This window comes from Pongo pygmaeus, chromosome 14, assembly GCF_028885625.2.
Source record: "Pongo pygmaeus isolate AG05252 chromosome 14, NHGRI_mPonPyg2-v2.0_pri, whole genome shotgun sequence".
NCBI lineage: Eukaryota > Metazoa > Chordata > Mammalia > Primates > Hominidae > Pongo > Pongo pygmaeus.
The window spans coordinates 44,769,336-44,786,647 of NC_072387.2; the positions used below are offsets into that span (position 1 = coordinate 44,769,336).

Genomic DNA, 17,312 nt, shown 5'->3' on the forward strand with positions numbered 1-17,312 from the left:
TCCCCAGCCATGCTGGAACTGTGAGTCAATTAAACCTCTTTCCTTTATAAATTACCCAGTCTCAGGTATGTCCTTATTAGCAGCATGAGAATGGACTACTAAATGTGTACTAAATGTTACTGGCTGCCTTTGGTAAGAGAGAATAAATTGATGAGCTTGCAATATAGCTAACTAGTTCGTAAGGAGAAATAAAAGGGAATAGAGAGAGTCTAGGAAAGAATCTAGAAATTTGGGGCATTGAAGGGCATTAAAGAGTTGGAAAGGCCAACTATTTCTAGATCCCAAAAAGAAAGAGATAAGGCTGAGAAAAGTCTTGAGCCACAAAAGGCCACTAATACTCAGCCTTGTGGCAAGGATTGGATTATGGATAGGTGTTAACTTCACATCACCTTAATCGATTAGTTAAATAACCTGCATGGTAGCTGCCACTAGGCAGAGAGAGGTATCGGCCAAAGAAACAAATCATGCTCTGAAATTATATTATACATAGAACTGGCTACTATTTTGATGGAGTTTATATAAACTAGGACTAAAAAGCCTTTGAACTGTAAAATCACCTTTAGACACCGAATTTTGTTCAAACAGAGTATGAGCTCTGAAAGATATGCATCCCCAATAGAGGGCATAACCTCATCATCCACTTTGAATGTGGGCAAGAAGATGAAAAAGGAAGAAACTCCCATGGACTGGAGCCAGAGGCTACTGAGAAAAAATGGACAAGAACATTCCTCCCAAGAGCAGAGTCAGAGCCTAAGAAAGGAACCAGCCCCATTCCCAGTGAAGAGGGCCTTCACTATATCTTCCCAATGGGATTTTATAAATGTTGTGGATGAGTGATGCTGTGCGTTCTTCCTCATCTGAGCAAAGGTTATTATGGGCATCCTTCCATGCTCACACTGACTGCTACATTCCACAGTTGTTTGGGCCCAGCAAGTATTTGCCTATCAGATTTTACAGTATTTGTACTAAGGCTTGAAAGAACAGCATCCTAGAAAGACATTGATGGAAATGCAAAAAGATTGTTCAGTTAAAAAAAAAATCATTGTTTTAGTTACGTTCAGCAGACTTGAAAATATACCAAGTTAGAATCAATTTTAAAATATCAATTGAGATTCAAGAACCTGATTCAGTGACACAGCAGGCCAGGAGCTATCACCATCAATGAATAGCTGAATTTCTCTCTCATGTAGTTGCCAAGAAAGATATTATCTACTGAAGAAAACCTAAATACCTGTAAGTCTTACTAAAAATATTGTTTGACACAATACAAGTGAGCATAGGCTGATTGCTTCAACCAGTAAAACCTAAATCTCAGTGTCTTAATACACACAGAAACATACAAAAGGATTTCCTTTTCCCTCAAAAATCAAACGAGGATTAACAAAGTGAGAGGGATGGATGTGCTACATGAAGTGATTCGGGGACCCAATTTTCTTCTACTTTGTGGATCTGCTATCCCTGAGGCCTTGGAATTTGCTTTTAGACCCTCTATATCCACCCATAACACAATTTTTTTTTTTTTTTTTAAAAAGCACAAACGAGAAGGATCACCTGGAAGGTTTTAATGGGCTAGTCACAGAAACGACATGTATCACTTATGTCTAGGTTATATTGGCCTGAAGTCAGTCGCAGGGTCACACCTAGGTGCACACAGTGTTTCACACCCCTATCTCTAAACACAGTAGCATACATACCACACACTACTAAACAGTGTTTCATGCATATATCACTAAGCAAAGAAGTATGTGTGCACCATCACACACTGGCAAACAAAGTGTTTAACACATACAAAATGTAGCCTAGTTCTGTGTCCCATAGAAAAAGAAAACAGTTTGGTGAGTGCATAGCAACAGTCTTTGCCACAGTCCATCAATTTGATCACCAAATAAATACCTTTTGCTCTTTTTTCCCAGAATATACTTACCTCCTCGCCAAGGTAAGACAAAGCCCCATCCAGTCATTTTATCCAGTGCAAATTTCAGTGATTAAGGTGAGAAAAATATATTTAGGTGATAACATAAAAAAAAGTTACAGATGCACAGCAAAATGGATTTTTATATTAGATTTTAAAATATTTTCTTTGCTTTTATTTTAATGCTTTATCCTTTACTTCTGGCTTTGAGAGTAACAGGGGAAAGATTTAGCTTCTTACTGTGAAGAAACAGAAAACTAGACAAAAATATATGAAACAACTACAGATATTGACATGCACCTTAAGACTATGACCCCTGAGAGGAATGAAGTGAGGTCCATCCATCATTCTAGATTTCTACCTGCAGGTACAGATCTCAGAGCAGGGTAGGGGATCCCAAACAAAGCATGGTGGTTTCATGTAGCTGAGAAGACAGAGGCTGGAGTTCAGGGAGGCTGAAGTGGCTGAAGTTGCAGAGCAGAGTACCAGAGAGCTAACAGATACGTAAAAACAGAATTCCAGAAATCTGCGTAGGAGCCCCTTGAGAGTTGGCTGGATATTAAGACATGTAAGCCTAGAGTAAAACTCTACGAGGTCAAGCAGAGTGCCACACAAGCCTGTGAGGGGCATCTGAGGTCCAACTAGCCAGAGTTGAGTGTCCCAGCTGATCACTCACAGAATTTTCTAGTGTTCCCACAATAGCTATGCCTTAGAAATGGTGCTAAACTCTCTGTGGGGCGAAGGTCACTCTATACTTACCCTAACAAAGGCTTGAAAAGAAGAAACTGAACTGCAATTAATTTAACTGCCTATAAGAATAAATCTATAACCAATAATGTGAAATCATCAATGCCTGGCATCTAATATAAAATTAGTAGATATTACAAGAAGCAGAAAATGAGACCTGAAACCAGGAGAAAAATCAGTCACCAGAAACAGACTGAGAAATGAAAAAGATACTGTAATTAGCAAATAAGTATGCTAAAAGTCATTATATGCCTATCTAATTACTTAAAGGAAAACATAAATACAGTGACAGAAGATATAAAAAAAGAACCAAAAGGAACAATATCAAGTGGTTTACAACAGGCTGTAATTAAAGTCCCAGGAGGACAGGAAAGGGCAGAAAAATAATACAAAAATAGCCCCAAATTTTCCACATTTGATGAAAACTACAGATATAAGCTCACTGAACACCATGCAATATAAACACAAAACCACCCTAATAAAACTGATTTTTGTTAGTTATTAGCTAATGGCAAAACGTTTTTGAAAGCTCATATTTATAGTCTATATGTATACAACCTATATGGTGTAATCAACATACATTTTAGGGAGTTATTTTTGTCTCATGTTTTGTTGTGTGATAAATGAGCAGGGAATTACAGAATCTTAGTATCAGAAGGCACACTGACAGCAACCAAATACACACCTCCACCACTGCAGGAATCCTTCGTATACTATTCCTGAGGAATGGTCACCTAATCTCTGCTTAAACAATTTCAACGATGATAAACTTACGACTGGGTAGTTCTCCAGATAGTAATATTTTCTGTATTTCTGTAGCTGAGTTGGCAAATTGCTTTAATAAAGTTAAATGAACTCTATAAATTCAAGATTTTTCTAATTTATAGTCAGATTAATTGAATGTTAACCTGTAAAAATAATGCCCTACTGTCAAATATATGATATGAGCTCATATTTATGTAGTGCTTTATTATCTTAAAGGTACTTTTTCATAACTCAATTATATGTAGTGATTTCAGTACCAGTTTTTAATATTCTTGTATACTCTGCCCTTTTTAAATACCAAAATCCCAGCGCTGTTGTTACAATTTGGTTATTCTGATATTTAAAATCAACAATCTAAATTTTTTACATATTAAATTAGTATCTATAACTCAATTACTTAATTTATGAACAAAATTAATAAAATATACATAGTATAGAAGTCTAGACAGGTCCTCACCTGTGCACACAGCAAAAAGCAATCAAATAGTGTTACTGATAAGCTTCTGTTGCAAGAATAATTCTTAGTCCCAAATAAGTAATTTATTATCCAGTAGAATATGAAAATAATAGTACTAAAATTGATATAGGTAACTCTGCTTTGGAATCTCCTATACATGATAAAACTAAGATGAAGAAAAGGTAGAAATAATTTATTTGAAATCAATACTATACAGCTCTTTATAAATTTTTTAAAAATCCAGCGACAGTCAAAAATCAAAAGGTGTTTTATAAATATCTCTACAAGGTCATTAGGTAAAAAAATTAGATTATTTAAATTTAAATAAGCCAAAGGAAATTTTGGGAATTAGCATATAATGCTGTCATCATTATTGTTTTGACATCTTGGTTGGAAAATTCTCCCAAATAGCTATTTTCTATTCAACATAGTAGTGGAAGTGCTAGCCAGAGCAATCAGACAAGAGAAAGAAAAAAAAAAAAGGCATCTACATAGGAAAAGAATTCAAACTATCTCTCTTCAAGGATAATATGACCCTATACATAGAAAACCCTACAGACTCTGCCAAAAGGGTCCTGGAATTGATAAACAACTTTGGTAAAGTTTCAGGATAAAAAATCAATGTATAAAAAATCAGTAACATTTCTATACAGCAATAACATTGAAGCTAAGAGCCAAATCGAGAATGCAATCCAATCTACAATAGCCACATACACAAAGACATACACAAAAACCCCTAGGAATACATCTAACCAAGGAGGTGAAAGATCTCTATAAGGAGAACTACAAAACACTGCCAAAAGAAATCAGACGACATAAACAAATGGAAAAACATTCCATGTTCATAGGGTGGAAGAATCAATATTGTTAAAATAGCCATACTGCCCAAAGCAATCTACAGATTCAATGCTATTCCTATCAAACTACTAACATCATTTTTTCACAGAACTAGAAAAACTATTCTAAAATTCATGTGGAAGTAAAAAAGAGCCCTAATAGCCAGAGCAATCTTAATCAAAAAGGAAAAAGCCAGAGGCAACACATTACCAGACTTCAAACTATACTGTAAAGCTATAGTAATCAAAACAGCATGGTACTGGCACAAAAACAGACACATAGACCAATGGAACAGAATAAAAAACCCAGGAAAAAAAAGCCACACAATCATTAAAAAGTCAGGAAACAACAGGTGCTGGAGAGGATGTGGAGAAATAGGAACACTTTTACACTGTTGGTGGGACTGTAAACTAGTTCAACCCTTGTGGAAGTCAGTGTGGCGATTCCTCAGGGATCTAGAACTAGAAATTCCATTCGACCCAGCCATCCCATTACTGGGTATATACCCAAAGGACTATAAATCATGCTGCTATAAAGACACATGCACACGTATGTTTATTGCTGCATTATTCACAATAGCAAAGACTTGGAACCAACCCAAATGTCCAACAATGATAGACTGGATTAAGAAAATGTGGCACATATACACCATGGAATACTATGCAGCCATAAAAAATGATGAGTTCACGTCCTTTGTAGGGACATGGATGAAATTGGAAATCATCATTCTCAGTAAACTATCGCAAGAACAAAAAACCAAACACCGCATATTCTCACTCATAGGTGGGAATTGAACAATGAGAACACATGGACACAGGAAGGGGAACATCACACTTTGGGGACTGTTGTGGGGTGGGGGGAGGGGGGAGGGATAGCATTGGGAGATATACCTAATGCTAGATGACGAGTTGGTGGGTGCAGCGCACCAGCATGGCACATGTATACATATGTAACTTACCTGCACGTTGCGCACATGTACCATAGAGCCTAAAGTATAATAATAATAATAATAATAATAATAATAATAAAAGAAAAAAAAAAGCCACATACCTACAGCCATCTGATCTTCAACAAAGTCAACAAAAATAGGCAATAAGGAAAGGACTTCCTATTCAACAAATGGTGCTGGAATAGCTGGCTAGCCATATACAGAAGGATGAAACTGGACCCCTACCTTTCACCATATGCAAAAATTACCTCAAGATGAATTAAAGATTTAAGTGTAAGCCCTCAAACTATAAGAATCCTAGAAGAAAACCTAGAAAACACTTTTTTTTTTTTTTTTTTTGAGACAGGGTTTCATTCTGTTGCCTAGCCTGAAGTGTAGTGGCATGATCACAGCTCACTGCAGCCTTGACTTGCCAGGCTCAAGTGATCCTCCCACCTCAGCCTCCCAAGCAGCTGAGACCATAGGTGTGTAACACCATGCCTCGCTAATTTTTTTACTTTTTATAGAGATGGCAGTCTCACTATGTTGCCCAGGCTGGTCTCAAACTCCTGGGCTCAAGCAATCCTCATGCCTTGGCCTTCCAAAGTGTTGGGATTACAGGCATGAACTACTAGGCCTGGCCCCTGGAAACACCATTCTGGATGTTGCCCTTGCGAAAGAATTTATGACTAAGTCTCAAAAGCAATTGCAACCAAAACAAAAACAGACAAATGGGACCTAATTAAAGAGCTTATGCACAGCAAAAGAAACTAGCAACAGAGTAAACAGAAAACCTACGGAATGGGAGAAAATATCCATGAACTATGCATCTGACAAAGGTCTAATATCCAGAATCTATAAGAAACTGAAACAACTCAGCAAGCAAAAAATAACCCCATTAAAAAAAACGGGCAAAAGACATGAACAGACACTTATCAAAAGAAGACATACAAGTGGCCAACAAACATGAAAAAAATGCTCTACATCACTAATCATCAGAGAAATGCAAATCAAAACCACCATAAGATACCATCTAACACCAGTCTGAATGGCTATTATTGAAAAGTCAAAAAGCAACAGATGCTGGTGAGGCTGTGGAGAAAAGGGAACACTTAGACACTGTTGGTGGGAATGTGAATTAGTTCAGCCACTGTGGAAAGCAGTCTGAAGATTTCTTAAAGAACTTAAAACTACCATTTGACCCAGCAATCTTATTACTGGGTATACATCCAAAAGAAAACAAATCTTTCTACTAAAAAGACAGATGCACTTGCATGCTCATCGCAGTGCTATTCACAATAGTAAAGACACAGAATCAGCCTAGGTGCCCATCGACAGTGGACTGAATAAGGAAAATGTGCTACATATACACCAGTAGTTCCCAACCCTTTTGACACCAAGGGCTGGTTTCATGGAAAACAATTTTTCCACGGACTGTATTGTGGGGAGGGGATGGTTTTGGGATGAAACTGTTCCACCTCAGATTAATCATTAGTTAAATTCTCATCTGGCATTAGATTCTCATAAGGAATATGCAACCTAGATCTTCCACATGCACAGTTCACAAGAGTTCGTGCTCCTATGAGGATTTAATGCTGCTGGTAATCTGACAGGAGGTGGAGTTCAGGTGGTAATGCTTGCTCCCCTGCAGCTCACCTCCTGCTAGGCAGCCCAGTTCCTAACAGGCCATGGATGGGTAACAGTCCACGGCCAGAGGCTGGGGACTCCTGATATACACCATGGAATACTACACGTCATAAAAGAAATGAAATCATGTCCTTTGTAACAATATGGATGCAGCTGGAGGCCATTTTCCTATGCAAATTAACACAGGAGCAGGAAACCAAATACTGCATGTTCTCGCTTACAAGTGATAGCCAAACACTGGGTACTCATGGACATAAAGATAGCAACAACAGACACTGGGGACCACTAGAGGGTGGAGGAAGAAAGGAGAGCAAACATTGACAAACAACTGTTGGCTACTATGCTCAGTCCCTGGGTGATGGAATTATTTGTGCCCCAAATCTCAGCATTACACAATATACCAGGATAGCAAACCTGCACAGGTACCCCCGAATCTAAAATAAAAATTGAAATAAATAACAACGAAGAAAAAATAAAATCCTTATCTCTCACTGTAAAAAAGTAAAAATAAAAAGACCAAGGTGAAGTCAGCTTGAGGAGAGTTGGAAGAAGTTTCATTCAGTTTGAGAGATGGAGCCACACTAAACCCGCAGAGTGGGTCCCAATCTTTTCTGCACAATTTCCTGGGGTAGGCTTAAAGAAACACATGCGAGATCACAATCCTGGGGGTGGTGCACATGTCTGAGTATTTTACTTTTAGCTCTTCAGGTGAGTCTGACACACAGCCAAGGTTGAGGACCCATGTAAGCAGGCGGGCCAGAGTGCTTTTTATCCGAGGCATGTCCTGTTCTCTGGTCCAGCCACATCTGCAGCACTGAAACCCAATGTCTCCAAGCAGCTGACCTCTAAAGGGTCCAATTCTTCTTTTAAGAGGAGGCTGTTTGAAGCGATGTGAATAGAACATGAATAAGGACAGAGAAGGTACAAATATGCTAATAAAGCAGATGTTCCAACCAGTTTATTGTATTTTTACACACACAAACACACACATATACACAAAAATAAATAAATAAAAGTAAGCTCTATACCCAGTAATAGCACTAGTGATGATGCACTTTTGTATTTTTAGGATCATATTTTTGAGAAAGACCAAATAATATTTCATTAACATTTATCTACTAATTAATATTAAAATGTTAATGTATATTTAACATTTTTTACAACAACTTTACTGAGGTATAAATCACAAAACATACAATTAACCCACTTAGAGTATACAATAGTTTTCATTATTTTCACAGAGTTGTGCAACTGTCACTGCAATCAATTTTAGAACATTTTCATCACCCCAAAAAGGAATCCTGTACCTATTAGCAGCCATTCTCCATCACCGACCTTCCCCCAACCCTCAGCAACTATTGATCTATTTTCTCTCTATGGATTTGCCTATTTTGGACATTTCATACAAATGGAATTATGCAATATATGGTCTTTTGTTATTCCATTATTTCACTTAGGATAATGTTTCCAAGGTTTACCCATGTTGTAGCATATATCAGCATTTCATTCCTTTCTACTGCCAAATAATATCCATTGTTGGAATATACTACATTTTATTTACCCAATCATCAGCTGATGAACATTTGGGTTGTTTCAACTTCTTGGCTATTTGAATAATGGTGCCACAAACCTTCCTGTACATGTTTTTACGTGGACATAGGTTTCCATTTTTCCTGGGCATATACCGAAGAGACTTGCTGTGTCATATAGTAACTCTATGTTTAACCTTTTGAGGAACTGACAGTTTTCCAAAGTGGCTGTATCACTTTATATCCCTACCAGCAACATATGAGGGTTCCAGGTTCTTCACACTCAGGTCAATACTCATGATCTGTCTTTTTTATTATGGCAATATTTGTTTTTAAAAATGGTATGTCTTGATATTTTGTAATACATTTAGATATCTTAAATTTTTTAATATATATTGTTTTACTGATGGTTTTGCTTTATGAATTCTAAACTTTCCAATGAAAGAAAACAACTACTGAAGTCAATACATATTTGAGTATCAAAGATCCTAAACTCTCATTTTTGCTGTGGTTATTGCAACAAATAATTAGTTTTTTTTTTCTTTTTCTTTGAGACAGGGTCTTACTCTGTTGCCCAGGCTGGAGTGCAGTGGCTCATTGCAGCCTCAACCTCCTGGCCTGGCTCAAGTGATGCTCCCACCTCAGCCTTCTGAGTACTAGGCTACAGGCACGTGTCACTACAACTGGTTAATTTTTGTATTTTTTGTAGAGATGGGGTTTTGCCATGTTGCTCAGGCTGGTCTGGAACTCCTGGGCTCAAGCAATTCACCCGCCTCATCCTCCCAAAGTGACAGGAGGTGTGAGCAACCATGCCCAGCCAGTAATTGCATTTGCTTTATGACAAAATTATTTTCAGAGCTTAGAACTGGATAAAACTTTTTCTCTACTTGTATATTCCTTCTACAAAGGAAAGCAGTCATTGCTTCTTTGCACTGACTGGTAGAAAGCTTAAAACTAAAACTTTTCTTGGTTGGAAATTCTTGCTAAATTTTAATTTTAATTTTCATCTTTTACCTTGTAGGTATTTTTTGATACCTCTACATTAGTAAAAGCGAATCCACATCCCTTCTAGTGGGAAAGAGACTATAAAGAAGTAAAGAAATAAATATGTGGTAAGTACCCCTGATCTGCACAGCAATCTCAAGGCAGTAATTATAAAGGATAAAACTGAGGATATGAAAAGTTATTTACCAAAGTCAGAAGCTTATAAGTGGCAAAACTGGTATTAGAATACAGATCTTGGAATCCCTCATTTCAGTTCTTTATACTCTCTCAACACTCCATCATTCTATTTAATACAGACATTTTATGGTATCTGAAAAGTATCCCAAAGTAGCTCCTGCAGAACCAACACTTAAATGTAATAGAGTCCCTGTGATAAGATGTTCAACTAATATTTTATCCCAGTGATTGAGATAACTTTAAATGTTCCTCAATAGTCCCCACAATAGCTTAGCTCTGTATGAAAGGAAAAAATGTGTTTATTTTTCATTGATAATTATAATTATTATAATAATTTTTTTTTTTTTGAGACAGAGTCTTGCTCTGTCTCCCAAGCTGGAGTGCAGTGGCATGGTCTCAGTTCACTGCAACCTCTGCCTCCTGGGTTCAAGTGATTCTCGTGCCTCAGCCTCCTGAGTAGCTGGGATTATAGGCATGCACAACCACTCCAGGCTAACTGTATTTTTTGTATTTTTAGTAGAGACAGGTTTTGCCATGTTGGCCAGGCTGGTCTCAAACTCCTGGACTCAAGTGATCTGCCTGCCTTGGCCTCCCAAAGTACTAGGATTACAGGTGTGAGCCACCATACCTGGCCTATAATTATTATTTAAATTATTAATTTTCTACTAATGCTGAGAAAGATGGTATAAGACATAAAAATCTAATGTTTGTCTAATGATATGGGTCAAGGCACCTAATATTAATAGTTAGCTAAAGAATAGGGGAAAATATTTACAAATAATTCCAATGTAGAATAATTTATAGAAAGTTACTTCATATTTTTCCGCATTACATTTTAAAGTAACTTAAAATGTTTTTGGCTACATGAAATTTATATATTCTTCCTTAAAGAAAGAAAATAAACTTTTATAGAAGTAGTTACAGAAACGCACTTGGTATTCATTACTGGTGATACAGAATAGAATTTAGGTTTGGTGCCAGACATAGGGTGAGAACACCATTAGCTGGAAACTATACTTACCTCTAGGTGATTTCTATAAATCTGAAGTCCAATGATTTCACCTATTAAAGTGGACAAACAAGTTATATGTTCTGGACCTAGCTGACAGTTACAAAAACTATCTAAAAGACAAAAACAGTCTAACCATGAATGAGAGGATTCAATACATTTTATAAATGCCTCAAAAGAACTCTTTTCTTATCCTCATTCTGTCTCCACATCTGGACTTGAGTATTGTGAACAATTGCAGTTTGGTCTAAAGAATTAGTCCATCACTATGAATTACCACACGTCACAAAATGACTTAAATCACCAGTGTTAAGTAAGTGGTAGGACGTTATGATTGAATAAATATTGGTTTTCTAGAATTGTAAAAACCTCAGAAAGTGTGTAGTTTTGCCTCAATCATTTTACAGGTGTGGGAAATAAACATGAGGTGAAGAGACTTGCCCAAGATCTCCTAAGTTCATGGCAGAGTGGAGACTACAAACAAGTTTATTTATGATCGAAGGTTGTTCTACGATACCATAATATTTCAAGTCAAAACTTAAAATGGACTTGATTTTCGGCTTTGTTTAAACCTACAATTTAAAAAACTGAGCAAGATCCAGCCCAAAATGGCAAAAAGCTTTTATGAATACACACTTTTTGCTAACAGTCAACTAGAAACCAAATAGAATAGCAATGTTACTATCAGAGCAGATCATGGGTATATTATCAAAAGCAAGTGTAATGATGCCAGCCTTCAGATTCCCTAGATATTTTTAAACTCTCAAGCACTTCTATTACATAGTTTAGGATCACTGGAAAAAATTACTTTTATGCAGACAAAGGAACACACGTCTGGAAAAGGAGCTAAAGAAAAATTTGGCAGTTCTTATCTATTTTATTCCCTGAAGAAATGTGCTGACCATTAACTTCATAAGTTGAATATTATAAATGGAAAAAAAAGAGGAAGAAATAGAAATCCACCCAGTTCTGGAATCATGGATGGAGTTCTGGAAGATGGTTTGGTCTTGTAATCTTTTTTACTGGTCCTCTCTTGGCACTCACTATCTTCTGTTTAGCTGGATTATATCTTCCACTGAAATAAATAAGTGTTAATCATAATTTTTCAGTCACCATTATGCACAACAAAAACATTATAGGCCACACAGGGAGAAATGTATATTGCACCTTGTTCCCCCCATAGACCTTCACATGGAAACCTTCCTGTGAATAGTTTCTGCTTACAGTGAATATCTTAGGCAGCCTTCTGTTACAGCACATCATCTCCACAGCTACAGAGGCATACAGCTTAAGGGCAGATAATTCAAAGTCTGGAAGCAGCATGTCAGGTACCCTAATGTGGAAAGTTCTGTCTAATGAGGATAAGACAGATCCATGAATTCCTTTTCTTAGATTTCCATGAGATCCTTTTTCCATTAATGACTTATGTGGCATTAAAAAGCCAATCTTCCTTACACTCTGACTTGAGAGAGTAAAAGGCCACTTCAATTTCCTAAAAACTTTCTTAGGGGGTGATGGCAGCAAAATGACAGAGTAAGAACTTGTCATTTTCTCCTCATTAAAATGAAGGATAAAATTCTCTCCTCCATAAAAGTGATGACAAATTGGCAAATATGGTTAGAAGCAACTTCATCAAAACCCTGGAAATTAACAAAAGTGTTGCAACAATCCTGGAGAATTTATAAAATAACAACAACAGCAACAAATGGCGGAAACTTCGAACACTGAGCTTTGTAGCATTTTAACTTGCCCTATGCCTATCCACTATTCCCCTGGCTTTCATCCCCAGCTCCATGGTAGCCTTGAAAACCAACAGTGCACAATTGCAGTGAAAACTCAGTAGCCTGGCGGCCACCATAAGAGGCAGAATAGGGTTGGAGCTCCTTTAACATCTATTTCATTCCAAGAGGAATTTCATTATTTAAACAGTCTGGTGATTACTTGAAAGACCACTTACAAAGCTATCTTTATTTGACCTGACATGGAGATTGTCCAGTGTAAATAGCCTTTTCTCTAGGGGCATTTGCTGGAACAATAAGAAACCATTGTTTAATTTCAGAGCTGCCAGAGTTAGTAGATAACAATTGAGGCAAAAAATAGGCTAACCAGGAAGCTTAAAAGGAAGAGCTGAGAGGCCAGGCTCAGTGGCTCTCACCTGTAATCCCAGCACTTTGGGAGGCTAAGGGAGGCAGGTGGATCACTTGAGGCCAGGAGTTTGAGACCAGCCTGGCCAGTATGATGAAACCCCACTTGTACTAAGAATACAAAAAAAGAAAAAAAAAAATTAGCCAGGCATGGTGCTGCATGCCTATAATCTCAGTTAGTTGGGAGGCTGAGACATGAGAATCACTTGAGCCTGAGGCAGAGGTTGTAGTGAGCTGAGATCAGCCTAGGCAACAGAGTGAGACTCTGTCTCTAAAAAAAAAGAAAAGCTGAGAAATGAGTGTTAATAAACTCCATTATATTTCTTGGAATCTAGAAGCCCATACACATGTGTAACTGTGGGTATGCATAGGACTGTGTGCATACTCAGGAAAGGCCTGAAAAGGCCCTAAGCTCTTGCCTCTGGCTGACCTTGAGGCTCTGCACAAGCAGGAAGTAAAGAATACGGTAGAGTTGTAATTTGCCTAGCCGACTGTTGAAGGCATGCTCCAACACACACACAGAGCCCATCAGCAAAGGCTAGATTTATTGATGCTAGGCATTTAAATAAATCTGTTCAATCATTAGCTGACCCCTAAGCTAACTCAGCAGAGACTTCAGTGTCCACCCCAACAAAGAATACAGATTTTACATAATTATTTTAGAAAAGTCACCAAACAAGCAGCTGCAAAAACAGTGACAACAACAAACCCTGGGGAGGGGAAAGAAACTAATATACAGAGTGGCCATGTTATATTTTTTAAAACATCCAGTTTTCAAAAAAAAATTACAATATATGAGAAGAGACAAGAAAACATGGCTCTTATACAAGAAAAAAAGCAACTATAATAAACACTTTCCCTGAGGAAGTCCAGATGTTAGACTTAATAGAGAAAGACTTTAAATCTACTATTTTAAATATGTTTAAAGAACTAAAGGAAATCATATCTATAGAGGAAATTATGAGAATGATGTCTCAGCAAATCAAGAATACTAATAAGAGATAGAAATTATTTAAAAAGAACCAAATAGGCATTCTGGAGTTGAAAAAGAAAATAACTGCAATGAAGAATTCACTAGAAGAGCTCAACAGCAGATTGAAGCAGACACAAGAGTCAGTGAAGTTAAAGATTTGTCAATTAAGATCGTCTGGTTTGAGCAACAGATAACAAAGAATAAAGTGAAGGAAATTGAAATATTTTCCCCCAAAATATATTTCTTTGACATATTTTAAAATGTCAGTCTCTTGGCCAGCAGGCAGAAATGGCCTTACAAAGCTGTCTTAAGTGGGGAAAGTTTGCATTAATGTGGAGAATCTCCACTAATGCAGCTGTGCCACCTCCCCTTTCTATGCTTTTCCCCAGATCTAGGAGAGATTGAAAGTCTGTTACATTTAAAAGTCTAAGAAGAAACATTTACCATCTATTCTCTCTGAGGGTGGCTTCATCTACATCAAAAGTCCACCTTTGTTCGCCAAATCTTTTCTCCCTGCTCCCAAAACCTTTTTTAAAATCAGAATCTAAGCCCCCACTCTTTCTGTAACCTCAAAATGGTATATAAGTTTCTGTAAATCATTGAGAAGTTGGGTCTTCATTCTGAAGACTCCCATATATACATATCAAATAAATTTGTGTGCCTTTTCTCCCATTAATAAATCTGATTCATGTCTGTGATTTTTAGCAAACTTTAGGGGCCAAGGGCCTATGGCCCCCACTAAAGAAAACTGAACAGTCTCAGAGACCTGTAAAACACTATCAACTATACTAACATATGTATAATGACTGTCCCAGAAGGAGAGGGAAAGAGAAAAGGACAGATAGAATATTTGAAAAATAATAGCTAAAAATTTCCCAAATTTCATTAAAAATATTGATCTACAAATTTAAGAAGCCTAACAAATTCCAAGATGAATATCCAGACACATCACAATCAAACTATCAAAAGCCAATACAAAGAGGGAATCTTGAAAGCAGCTAGAATGAAGCAACTCAGTCTGTATAAGGGATCTTCAATAGGAGTAACAACTGATTTCTCATCAGAAACTATGAAGGCCTGAAGACAGTGAGATGAAATATTCAAAGTGCTGTAAGGAAAAAGACTTTCAACTAAGAATTATATATGCAACAAAACTATCCTTCTAAAATAAAAGAAAAATTAAACATTTCCAGATAAGCAAAAACAGAAGGAATTAATCATCAGCAAACCTGCCCTATAAAAAAATAGTAGAGACTTTTGTGTTAAAAGGACATATGATAGTAGTGTAAATTCATATGAAGAAATAAAGAAAACTGGCAAAGGTAACTACATAGGTAAACATAAAAATAGGATAAATGTGGTTTTTGTCTGTAATTCTTCTTTTTAAATCTCCTAACTGATTAAGATAATAACTGCATGAGCAACAATTGTAAATCTGTTGATGGAAACAAAATGTATAAAGTTGTAATTTGTATGATAATAAGAGCACAAAGTAAGGTGGAGGGAATGGAGCTACATAGGAAAGAACTTTTGGTACACTATTGAATTTAAGTTGTTTTGAACCTAAAGTAGATTGTTATAAATTAATATCTTAATTGTAATTCCCAGGCAACCACTAAGACCAAGACCAGATGGCTTCACTGGTAAATTCTACCAAACATTAAATCATACATATATAAAACCAATCCTTCACATACACTTCATAAAAATGAAATAGGAGAGAACACCTTCCAACTTATTTTATGAGGCAAATATTACTCTTATTTTCTTGTTTCTGCTTATTTGGGGTTTAGTTTGCTCTTCTTTTTCAAGTTTCTTAAGGTAAAAGATTTGATTTTGTATTTGAAATGATTTCTTTAAAAATGTATTTACAGCTATAAATTTCTCTCTAAGCACTAAACCTGATAAAGAAAATCTATGAACAAAATTTACAGCTAACATTATATTTAATGTAAAAACCAAAAACTTTCTCTCTAAGATAAGGAACAAGTTAAGGATGTTCACTATTACCACTTCTCTTCAACATTGTATAGGAGATTCTAGCCAGGGCAATTAGGCAAGAAAAATAGATAAAAGGCATCCAAATTAGAAGAAAAAAAAAAGAAGTAAAACAATCTCTGTTTAGGTGACATGTTCTTATATACAGAAAATACTAAGGCATACACATACACATACAGACATAGACACATACATGCATTTATGAGATCTAATAAGTTCCTCAGGGTTTCTGGATTTAAGATCAATATGCAAAAATCAACTGTATTTCTGGACACCAGCAATATACAGTCCTAAAATGAAATTTAAAACTTAATTCTGTTTCAAACTGCATCAAAAAGAATACAGTATTAGGCATAAATTTAGCCAAAGAATTGCAAGATTTGTACACTAAAATCTATAAAATATCTATGAAAGAAATTAAAGAAGATCTAAATGAATAGAAAGAAATTCATGTTCTTGGATTAGAAGACTTAATATTGTTAAGATGACAATACTACCCAAAGTGACCTACAGATTCAACATACTCTCTCCATCAAAACACCAGCTATATTTTGTGAAGAAATTGACAAGTGGATCCTAAATCCACATGGAAATAAAAGGGACTCTGAATAACCAAAACAATCTTGAAAAAGAACAATAAAATTGGAGTACTCACACTTCTTGATTTTAAACTCACTAAAAAGTTAGTCATCCAGACAGTATGGTATTGGCATAAAGACAGGGTTATAGATCAATGAAATACAACTGGGAGTCTAAGAGTAAACCCATATGTTATGGTCAATTGTTTTTTTACAAGACTGCCAAGAGCATTTAATTGGCAAAGGATAGTGTCTTCAACCTACGGTGCTAGGACAACTGAATAAATACAGGCAAAAGAGTGACACTGGATGCCTACCTCACATCATATACAAAAATGAACTCAAAATGGGTGAAAAGGGAGCTAAAACTATAAAACTCTTAGAAGAAAACATAGGTTAGGCAATGACTTCTTATGTATGACACCTAACACGCAAGCAAGCAAGAAAAAGTAGATGATGGTCTTTATCAAAATTAAGAACTTTTGTGTTTCTAAAGATATCATCAAGAAAATAAAAAGAGCATCCATAGAATGGAAAAAAAAAATTGTAAATCTTTTATCTGATAAGGTCTCATACTCAGAATATAAAATGCTCTCAATGCAACAT

The 17,312-nt window shown here is 36.3% G+C and overlaps 1 protein-coding gene across 5 annotated transcripts in view; it reads right to left on the bottom strand.

Annotated features, from left to right (window-relative positions):
- Positions 1-7,956: 7,956 nt before the first annotated feature.
- The window catches only part of CCDC169 (coiled-coil domain containing 169), a 71,161-nt gene continuing 61,805 nt past the window's right edge, over positions 7,957-17,312 (bottom strand). For 2 of the 5 annotated variants that reach the window (XM_063650763.1, XM_054446419.2), the window contains one exon: positions 7,957-8,170. In XM_063650763.1, the coding sequence (XP_063506833.1) occupies positions 8,062-8,170 (109 nt within the window). In that variant the 3' untranslated portion in view covers positions 7,957-8,061. Of the gene's footprint in view, positions 8,171-11,025; positions 11,067-11,622; positions 12,089-17,312 lie in introns of those variants that run through there. The other 3 variants (XM_063650764.1, XM_054446420.2, XM_054446422.2) reach the window with 3 other exon arrangements.